Source organism: Gastrolobium bilobum, unplaced genomic scaffold (genome assembly GCF_033153095.1).
Source record: "Gastrolobium bilobum isolate Gb01-03AN ecotype WA unplaced genomic scaffold, APGP_CSIRO_Gbil_v1 utg20561, whole genome shotgun sequence".
In the NCBI taxonomy this organism is placed as follows: domain Eukaryota; kingdom Viridiplantae; phylum Streptophyta; class Magnoliopsida; order Fabales; family Fabaceae; genus Gastrolobium; species Gastrolobium bilobum.
This window is the reverse complement of record NW_026897308.1, coordinates 11,451-22,813: the sequence shown is the minus strand read 5'-3', so window position 1 is coordinate 22,813 and position 11,363 is coordinate 11,451. Positions and strand designations below refer to the sequence as shown.

The window sequence follows — 11,363 nt, the reverse complement described above, 5'->3', positions numbered from 1 at the left end:
ACAACATGAGAATTGAATTCTCATGCAACATGAGAAAATGTTTTCCCATAAAAAAATACTCTGCAAATATTAATAGCCTTTCTTTGGCAGCATTCAACTCTAGCATAGAAGCATGTGCAACTCCATTTAATTTGGAGATCTTCTAGCCATGAATCAGTGACCAAAAATCATTAATCTTATAGATATAAATGTTCACCAAAGGTCTCATCTATGTTGATCTTTGTATGGAATCTTTTCATTTTCATTTTTTAAAATTTTGTGTGACTTGTGGACCAAATTTTATTTAAAAAATATTAATTAAAATAACATTTTTTTTTTACGATTGAGAAGAATAGTTAAAGGCAAACAAACAGAGCTATGAGTTAAAAACATATACGTTATCTACCCAAAAAAAGAAAAAGAAAAAAACATTTACGTTGCATTGATTGCAATGTTTTGTTACAAAGAGGAGGCACTCTTTAGTATCCTTTAAGTTCTCCTACTATTTTATTTATCATCTTTTAAAAATATCAAATGCTTTCTTTTTTTACATGATTGGGTAGCAAAAATAGTAAAATTAGATGGGCATACAATAAAAATTGGAAGAAAAACCATTATTATGTCACAATTTATTTAACCTATAGTCTACAACAATGATACATTAATAATTACATACAAAATTAAATTTTTGTTTCTTAGAGGCATCCATTTAAGATAAACTCGTTTTAAGGAAAATTCTAACTTTTTTTTTTTTGTGTGTGTGGCTATTTTAAGTTTTTAACAATTTTTTCCTTATTAATTTGGTTGATATATACCAACGGAACATTTGAGATGACATAGATACATGATCAATTTACCTATCACGTGACCTAATTTGAAATGAGAGACAGAGCACGTGCCACACCCATTTTCATTTCATTTGATTTTTGATTTGAAACCGAAACACAAAAATCAAAACATCTCTGTCTCTCTCTCTTCTTTCTTTCTCTTTCCTTCGCTTTCTTTCTAATTTTCTCTCTGAATCGAAGTGGAAACCAACCACTGTTCGCCATGGAAGCGATACTGGTGGATTGTGTGAACAAGAGTCTTCGCCTTTTCATGCAATCCAACGCCATCTTCCTCTGCGAGCGTCTCTGCGCTGAGTTCCCCACTGAGGTCCCTTTTTCCGTTTTCGATTTCTTAATATTCCTCTTATTTCCCTTTCCCTCTCTTTTTTTTGGCTTCCTTTGAAGCTTCGAGAAAAGAGAAATGGAAATGGAAATGGAAAATTCACTGCTTTCATTATAAGCTCCGCAATGTTCATTGTCTCTTAGCGAGCTGCGTTTACTTTTGCATCGAGATCGATGGTTCTGGGTATCACCCAGCTATTTGATTTAAGTCAATTTCGTAGCTTCTGTAGTGGTAGTTGATTTTTTTTGAGGATTTGGATTCAATTTCTTCTTTTAGCTTCGTGTTCTCTCTGGATTGTACAAATTTTGTTTTGCTTCTTCACAGTACTCCAATATGATTAAATTGGATTCGTATTGTTAATTTGATTAATGAAGTTTCTCTGGTTCTTCGTTAGTTTCATGAAAGTAGTGAATCGATGTATGACAATTTTCCCTCTTTCAAGGTTTTAAGTTGTCTGTGTGCACAGTGAAGTAATAGTGAATGGGGTTTCTTTTTGTGCGAGGACTATCTGCTACATGTAGCCAGTTCTAGAGATTTTGGCATAATTCGATAGTTATTTGGCTGTCCATATGTGAAGCTGTTTTTGCAAAGTTTTTAGCTTTAGGATTAGAGGATATTTTGTGCTGCCCGTATATAGAGACTATTGCTGCTGCCCGTATATAGAGACTATTGCTGCCTAAGACAGAACCCTAACTACTTGTACCTTAAATTTAATTCACAACGAGTCTGAAATATCAGTTAAATAGGAAATGTCAATACAAAGTTTAGACTTGGCTCTTGTAATGTGTTACACACTTACTCCACATGCCGGTATGAAGTTTAGACTTTGTTCTTCTAATGAAGTATAGATGTTGGCCTGGTCTTCTTGAGTTGACATGTTTTCTTCTTATTTGTTGTGCCTGAGATACTGTATTGGGAGTTTGGGATGTCCGGCGTGCCTTACCAATAGTTTTTCATCTTTATAACTTAAATTGTTACTTCTTGTTCATGAGTGGTCCTTTCTTTAGCTTTATTTTCTGCGTCACTGGCAGAAGGATATCTTTACTCTCTTCATGGTAGTGTTTGATAAATATTTTTGAATATACTATACAGACAAATCTCCAGTTGTTGGCTGGCTGTTACTTGCAGAGTAATCAAGCTTATTCTGCATACCATATCTTAAAGGGTAAATTTCTTGCATTATTTATGTACCATACCATCCAGTTTTTGAGTTCCTATTACTGTTAGTTTTAAATATCATCATTCTTATTCTGTTTCCTGAATTTCCTTTCTTATAATGTTTTCTTTCCTTGTTTGCTATTATCTCATAACAGTGATTCTCATTATATCTCTCTTGTTATTCATTTTGTCTTTATTTCTTGAAGGAACACACATGGCTCAATCCCGGTACTTGTTTGCAATTTCATGCTTTCGGATGGATCTTCTTAGTGAAGCTGAAGCAGCATTATGTCCTGCTAATGAGCCCAGTGCAGAGGTACAAATCATAATTTGGAATGTATTTGATTTTCAAACTATTTTCATTAAATTTATAAAAGTCTCTAGATGACCTTAGCATTTTTTCCTCATAAACTAATTGGTTTTTTTTTAATCTTTCTTTTTCCTGTTTTATTCATAGTTTTAGCTATTGTTAACTGCATTATTCATATATAACGTGATTCTAACATGCTCTCTGATTTAAGTTATTTTTTATTATAATTTGTTGGTGCATTTGCTAAGAGAAGTTAAATGACTACTTTTGTTTTATTGCTTTTCTTATATGTAGGTTCCAAATGGTGCAGCTGGTCATTATCTATTAGGGCTCATTTACAGGTTGCTAATCAGTCTTACCATCAATTGTCAATTGGTTTTTCTGTAATCTGCTTTTAGTATTTTGTGAAAGGAAATGATCTGATCCTCACTAAATCAGATCATATGCATACATACACATTTAACATCAAAGCAGATGTATATTCCCATTCTTACCTCTTTGTGGCATATACGAAAACTTTTGAATCTCAAAAAGATAAAAAGAGTGATAATCATTTGATGATCCTAAAAAATATTAACTAGATGCTATGAAGTATGAAGTGTCTACCTTAAAGTTCATCATATACTTAATTATTTCACTGCATAAGGAGAACTCTTGATGACACTCTTAAGTAAGGTTTGATTTAAACCCTTGAATTTTGCAACCACTTCTATAGCATCTATTTTAGCTAAGTAAAACACTGGTATTCTTATTGATGTTCAAGTTCTTCAAAGTTTGACATTAAAGGTCAACATGATAGATAGTTATGATTCAACAATTGGATTGATAAAAGTTACATGCTATAAAAAAGATATTGGTTGATGTAAGTGTTTCAAGTTTTACACTGGAGTCAATTTCATATATATGTATATATATATATATATATATATATATACATATATATATAGGAAAAACATTTCTCCAGCCACCCCCTTATAACTATGTACTCCGGGGAGTATATAGTTATAATATTAAAGTTGTTTTTTTTTCTCTCTCTCCACGTCAGCCGACAAGTTTCTGGAAAGAAAAAAAATGCAACTTTAATAATATAACTATGTACTTCCCGGAGTACATAGTTATAAGGGGTGGCTGGAGATAAGCTTATCTCAAGTGGCTGGAGAAATATTTTTTCATATATATATATATATATATTAGAATGTTAATAGAAAATCATTCATGTGTTTTCACATAGTAGCTTAAGCTTTTGAGAGTGTTGGTTCATGACAAGATATATGTATGTATGTATAATTAAATAACTTTTTATTGTATGACTTTCACGCAAAATCCACTGTTGGGTTGAATATAAGTATACAAAGTTTGATAATTTCATCCATATTCTCTTTAATTATTATTCTCTTTTTCAGATACACTGACAGAAGGAAAAGTGCTATACATCATTTTAAGCAGGCACTATCAATGGATCCTCTAATGTGGGCTGCATATGAGGAGTTGTGCATATTAGGTCTGTAAGATGATATTCACCTGATTTATGGTGTTCCCCATTTGATGAACTGATTGGAGAAACCTAGTTGTTTAGTTTTAGGGGCTGCCTTTTAAGCTGTGAAGTTATGTGGTTCTCATTTTGAAAAATTCTTTTTTTATATTTGATTAGATTAGTAGCTTTAAGCAAAGAAGATATGTTAAAACTTATATGATGGGATAAATTATATCTATAATTCATTGAGGTGAAGAGAAGAAAATTACGAGGAATTTTGAGGATAAAGAATCCTCCTTTACCAGAAGGAAAACAGTAAGGACAATGAAAAGTAAAAGTTTTAGATGGAGCTAGTCCCTCAGTGTAATATTTTCTAGGGAAATCCCTTTAAATAGACCATATATATGTTATGAGAATAATGAACTTATCATCTAAGCATTTTGTTTTTGTGACTAAGCATAAGGTGTAGGTTTATTGTGGTTTGACCATAACTGGTGATGGATTATGTTGAGAGAGAGAGAGAGAGAAAAGAGAGGCATGTGCTGAAATCCGACTTTCAAAACTGCACATCGGAGTCTGGATTATATAGCTAAAAAATAGTAATTACAGATACCACTGCTATCCTTATTGGTATAATTACTAGATTTTGATCAGTCTATACAGTGAACCTAGACATTATGTACATGGCTTCCTGCATTATGTTATTGTCATCATCATTATCACTATACCGTTTTCTGAATATTTAGGTGCTGCTGAAGAAGCAACTGCAGTTTTTGGTGAAGCAGCTGCTCTTTCCATACAAAAGCAATACCTAAATTGTTCAACATCTCCGAGGTTGCATTCATCGGTTGAGGATTGTAATGTAGTTGACACTAGACACTGTGTCTCAGAAGATATGAGTCCAAGGCAACTGAAACTCTTGCAAGGCCTAAAGGATATTCCTGGAAATCATCATGGAGCATCTATATTAGGAGGAACTGCTGGTCAACCTATTTATAGTGGTCTGTCTAACATATCATTTTATAACACCCCATCTCCAATGGCAACACAGGTAATTGCATCTAAGTTCATATCGCGTGTACATAATAATCTTTAAAAATCGTGGATAAGCCAAACTAGTCATATCTTTAATTTTGAAAATGGTTAGCTAAATTCAGGAATATTGGTAAAAACTGTTGCATTATTCCATAAAATTAATGCAGGCTCCTTGCTCTATTGAACGTGTGCTTGATGCCAATTTTTCTTTTCAAAAGGTTGATATATTTTGTTCACCTCTTTTGCAGTTGTCAGGTGTTGCTCCACCTCCTTTGTGTAGGAATGTGCAGCCAAATGGCCCAAATATGAGCACACTTTGTGGTGAAAATTCTCCTAAGTCAACAGTGAACTCTACTATACAAGCTCCTCGAAGAAAATTTGTGGATGAAGGAAAGTTACGGAAGGTAGTCTAAAGTGTTCTGTTGTCTACTCCTTTTGCATCACTAAATAAACTAACCACCTTCTCTGGCATTTCCTATTCAAACTCCTTTTGCTATAATTTGTACACTGGGTTGAATGCTTGAGTGTTATAGATTACATGTTATTATTGTTTAGTGTTTACTATTTTTTACCGTTCCTTCTACTTTATTTATTTATTTTTTATTGTTTCAGATTTCTGGTAGATTATTTTCTGACTCTGGTCCCCGACGTAGTTTAAGGCTCTCTAGTGATGCAAGTGTAAATGCAAATGCTAATGCAACAGTTTTATCTGGAAATGGAACTAATAACTCTTCCAAGTATCTTGGAGGGTCAAAGCTTAGCACTGTTGCATTTCGTACCATGGCAGTTCGTAAGGGACAGTCATGGGCCAATGAAAATGTTGATGAAGGTGATGAATCTATAGCACTATTTTGTTGTATTCTTGTCTTTTGGAATTGGAAATGTTATTCTTCACCATCAATCTAAGGCATAATTAACAAGTAAATAAGGAGCATGAGTAAAAAAAGGAAAAGAAAACAATGGAATTATTAGAAAAAAACAGAACACATTACATCTAAATTAGGGGAATCTGAAATGTAAAGTGTGTAGGAAGAACAAAACACAGAAAAAAAAATAGAAAAATAACAGAGTCCTGTGAGCTTCGGTGCATGAACAACTTCTAAGTCCTTGTTTCTTTATCTTCAGGGATTCATAGTGATGTTCTAGATGATTCTCGTTCAAATGTCACATTGACAACTTCTAGTTCCTCTGCTACTATTGAAGCTAAGTCTTATGAACAAGAAGCAGTGAATTTTCTAGTTGGTGGACTAGTAATGAGTGGTTCTAAAATCATCACTGGTGCTTCAGAAATACTGACCCTACTAAGAGTTCTTGGGGAGGGCTGCAGACTTGCCTGCTTGTATAGGTGCCAGGTATTAATTAATTATTATATCTTGAGAAAAGCCAGAATCATTTATATTTATCTCTTTATTGTTATTTTTTAATTAGGGATATGAAAAAGGAAAAATAAAATGAGGAAAATACCTTGTCCTTGATTGCATTTAGTTTTATGAAGTGTTTATTGGTGGAACAGGATGCACTGGACATCTGTTTGAAACTTCCACATAAGCATTACAATACTGGCTGGGTTCTTTCCCTGGTAATTTTGATCTCTCAGCTTGCATTCCCTTGTCTTTCATAGGATTTTTTGGTTTATATTGATTTATAAATATCTTACATTCAGGCTTACGATGTTATTACAATGTTTTGTTGGCTGTACCTAGAAAATAAAGGTTTTGCTTGAGGCGGTTACTTTCTTCAGGTGCATATCACTGACTATTTGTCACAATGCTTGGATGTTTTAAGCAGGTTGGAAAAGTGTATTTTGAATTAGTTGATTATTTAGAAGCTGACCGGGCCTTTAGTCTTGCTCGTCAGATTACGCCGTATAGTTTGGAAGGAATGGATGTATACTCAACAGTCCTTTATGTGAGTTTTATATTATGTTTTATTAGTTTCTGTAATATATATATATATATATATTCTTCTTTAAATTGTTAAACTTTTAAGGATTTTAGGTAGAGAAGAAAGAAAAGCGAGAACCAACTATAAATAATAAAATACAATATTGATATATGGTGTGTAATGATGTGTTGCAAAATACAATGCACTAACCCTTATTCATGAAATATGAAAACCACTCTAAGAGATCATCTAAGATGCTCTACAATATTCTAAACTACTAAATGATATTGTAATATATGTTTTAGATATTCTAACATGAATAAAGCTTTGATTTGTCTTTCTCTGTTGCCTTTGGGATTCAAATTTGTGGTTGATTCATCTAATAAAGCCTTTTGATAGAAAAACCATGCCATTATCAATAGCGGTGAGTTGGTGATATAAGGAAACTTAGGGATAAATCCGAAGATATAGTTATTTTCACTTCCCTGTCAAAGCATTTGGAAGGAAAATATTCTATTTAATGTCAGCCTACAGTAAAATTACTCCTGAAGTATGTTTGAAGCTAAGGCTTCTGTTGATGTTGCTGGCTATCTATGTAAACTGTTTCCTAGTTTTATGGCACTCATCTACAAATTACTAAAGCACCATGAACATTGATGCGTGGCAATAACCTTTTACAGCTTAACTGTATCATTTTATTAATTTATTTCTTTAGCTGCTTGCTTCCATTTCATGTTTAAACTTTTTAAATGTATACCTGCATTCTTACTGCTTGACCAAAAGAGTAATTTATCTCTGGTGCAGCATCTAAAGGAAGATATGAAGTTAAGTTACCTGGCTCAGGAACTCATATCAACTGATCGCTTAGCTCCTCAATCATGGTAGTTTCTATGGAACTTTTTTTGTGATTATTCAGTGGACTGAATTTTATGTTTTCTGGCCTTTTCCCCAAAGTCATTTCTACTCTCTATTATCCTTCTTCACTTTGACAGGACACCCAAAAGTGCAGCTCTTTGTGCATGCGCTTGAGTGCATGCACTGGGAGCCAAAACTGTGTAATGTATTTGCAAATAAATGCATTTGTTTTCAGGCTGATACAACATTCCAGTCATATATGATACATTAGTGTCTATACCCTACCTACTTCTATATTAGGTACAAGGTCTTCCATAGCTCATTTGTGTATTTCACTATTGTCTTATCTGAGCTATCTGCTGTTGAAGCCTTTTCTTCAAATATACTTCACTTACCATGATAGCATTTCCTGCTACTTGAGAGTTTGGGAGTTGAAAGTTTTTCTAGTTTTTATATGGGTGTTCTATTCTAATAATTATTATCATTTATCGTGGTTTATCATTGTTGTTGAATGATCTGGCAGGTGTGCCATGGGTAATTGCTACAGCCTGCAGAAAGATCATGAATCTGCACTGAAGAATTTTCAGCGAGCTGTTCAACTAAATCCCAGATTTGCATATGCACACACCCTTTGTGGACATGAGTATGAACATGGTCTTTTTGTTTATGATACATGTATATATGTGTGTGCGCCTCTTCTGCAACTTTTTATGGTCTTCTAATTCATTGGTACTTACAGGTATGTTGCCCTAGAGGATTTTGAGAATGGAATCAAATGCTATCAGAGTGCTCTCAGGGTTGATGCAAGGCACTATAATGCCTGGTATGGACTTGGAATGATATATCTTCGCCAAGAGAAGTCTGAGTTCTCTGAACATCATTTCCGGATGGCTTTCCAAATCAATCCACGCTCATCTGTTATAATGTCATACCTTGGTACTGCTTTGCATGCTTTAAAGGTTAATATCTTGCTGCTCTGATGGTAGTAGTTCAAATAAGAACTACATTTGTCTTTGGCTTTTGTTTTGTATCCAGAATTCTGAAATTATGCTATGCTTTTATGATTTGACAGAGAAGCGAGGAAGCGTTGGTGGTAATGGAGAAGGCTATTTCGGCTGATAAGAAAAATCCTCTTCCAATGTATCAGAAGGCCAATATACTCATGAGCTTGGAAAAATTTGACGAGGCTTTGGAAGTCCTCGAGGAGCTTAAAGAGTATGCTCCCCGCGAAAGTAGTGTCTATGCTTTGATGGGCAAGATCTATAAAAGGCGTAACATGCATGAGAGAGCGATGTTTCATTATGGGATTTCTTTGGATTTGAAACCATCTGCAACAGATGCTGCTGCTATTAAGGTGATTGGAACTTCCTGTACAATAACAAGAATCGTTTTGCTCTAAACTGGTCAACAATTTTTACAATTTATATTTACTTTATGCTTTCTGTACTTCATGCTTTCTGATTGATCGGTTGATTCATAACTGTTGGCTACTCTAGAAGGTGTTGGAACTTCCTGTTATTGTCACATATTCTTATGCAACTTGTTTTTCATTTGTGACAGGCTGCCATTGAGAAATTGCATGTACCTGATGAGTTAGAAGACAACTTGTAGCTCAACATATGAAGTGCAAAACTGCCAACTTGGTGTAATTTATCCGCATTTGAATCCTTGATCATAAGGATTTGGCTCTGCTTGTGCTTTCGGCAGATTGTGCATTAAAAGGGAAGTACAAATGCTTGAGGAGTGTTCTTCATGCAACCATCACTCCCATCTAATTGACGGTCTAAAGTGACCTGAGTTTTGTAGGAGATTCACTTACTAATGGGATGACATGATGTAACTAAAGTATCAAGAAGCTCCCACACATGTATCATTAGTTCATCCATTCATTTGTTCATAAATCACAGCTCTAGTCTGTCGCCCCTCGTTAACATTATCACAAGTATTAAATGGCTCATTTCTTTATTCATTTTTAACCTCACTTCCTATCTGAAGACGCTGAACTTTTCTCAGCAAATTCTCTCTCTCTCTCTACAGTTTATCTTTTATTTTGAAAATTACAAATAATAAAATAAAATAAAATTGCTAAGCTAGAGCCCGGAACTATACGAGCTATTGCTAATGAAAAAAAAAAAGAATCAGAAAAAATTGGGGTCTAAGGGATGACTTCATCCGAAGGCTTGAGCAGGCTTCGAGACTTAATGCGCATCTATAGAAATATTTACGGTGTTATACATCAACATAGAATTTTGAAAGAGATCGAATCCTGTCCAAATAAATTGATTATATTTTTAAATGTGGTTAAGAACTCGTTGTTTCAGCTTAAAAGTTTTTCTTCTTCGTTATTTATTAAGTAATAATCGCATGGGATTAAAGAATTATCATGTTAAAGAACACAAGTTGTGTGCTTTTAGTGATTTATATAAAATATGACCGATCATATTTTGTATAAATCTGAAACGTGTAAAATGAAAAAAAAAAGTAACTTTTCAGATTTACACAAAGTATGACTGGTCATATTTTATATAAATTACTAAAAAACACAACTTGTGTCTTTTTAAATGACATCCACTGAACCGATTAAGGACTGTAACAAGAGTGCTCAATATCTGTCCCAACTCAATAATCTGATTTAGCTAAAAGTCTATCGAACCGGGCTTGGGTCTTGAAAATTAAATTCGTAATTTTGGGCGAAGTTCAGATTATACATTGGGTTGGGTCGATATGGCCTGTTATCATGTAATATCTGAAAGCATAACATTTTTTAATAAATAGTAGTAGACTACAGTAGCGTTTGATGCACAATGAGATTTATCACAAATAGCATATGGTATGACACAATGTGCTGCATATTATTTGATACGCATAATTACTAAACAAATTTTACTGTAAAACTCTTTACATTATTATTTGTTTATTTTGCAACACAAAAATATACAGGATAAAGAAAATATACAGGTTGTGATGGGGTATTGGCAGTGTGAGGGGCTGCGATTTTTTGCGTGGTGGCGTGGTTTAGGACTTGTGTTAAACACAAGGAGGGGCTAGCATTAACGCCACCCCTCTCTAGATTTTAATTATTATTATTTTTATATTTTAGGTATAAAATTAATATATATTTTTTTAACAATAATATATTATTATTATTAGTAGTACTGATAGTTAGCTTTTCCTTTAAAAATATTTATAATAGTTAATATTTTATATTAGTCTTAACAATATTTATAATTTTAAAATTTTATATTCCTCCCTTATATTAAAAAAATCCGCACCACCGCTAGAAAATGGGATAACACGATGGATTGAGAGATGTTGGGGAGATGAATATTTTCAATTTTTCTCTCTTAACTTTATCATATCTCAAGATCATTTTTAGTACCAAATATTGGTCAACGAGTTTTGTCCTATCCAATGCTTTATTTTTAAGCAAATCAAAAATATCATTCATTGCTCATTACCTCTTGATCATATTTTTGTATTAATATAATTTTTTTGAAT

General features: G+C 33.4%; 1 protein-coding gene across 1 annotated transcript; it reads left to right on the top strand.

Annotated features, from left to right (window-relative positions):
• Window positions 1–957: 957 nt before the first annotated feature.
• Window positions 958–9,834, top strand: LOC133305856 (cell division cycle protein 27 homolog B-like). The gene is made up of 16 exons (XM_061506098.1): window positions 958–1,134; window positions 2,242–2,314; window positions 2,514–2,623; window positions 2,912–2,958; window positions 4,021–4,118; window positions 4,838–5,142; window positions 5,375–5,530; window positions 5,739–5,955; window positions 6,252–6,478; window positions 6,640–6,705; window positions 6,915–7,034; window positions 7,815–7,891; window positions 8,389–8,508; window positions 8,605–8,824; window positions 8,938–9,219; window positions 9,426–9,834. Exons 1-16 carry the CDS (start codon window positions 1,030–1,032, stop codon window positions 9,474–9,476), a joined length of 2,274 nt encoding a protein of 757 aa, XP_061362082.1. The 5' UTR covers window positions 958–1,029; the 3' UTR covers window positions 9,477–9,834.
• The last annotated feature ends 1,529 nt before the right edge of the window (window positions 9,835–11,363 follow it).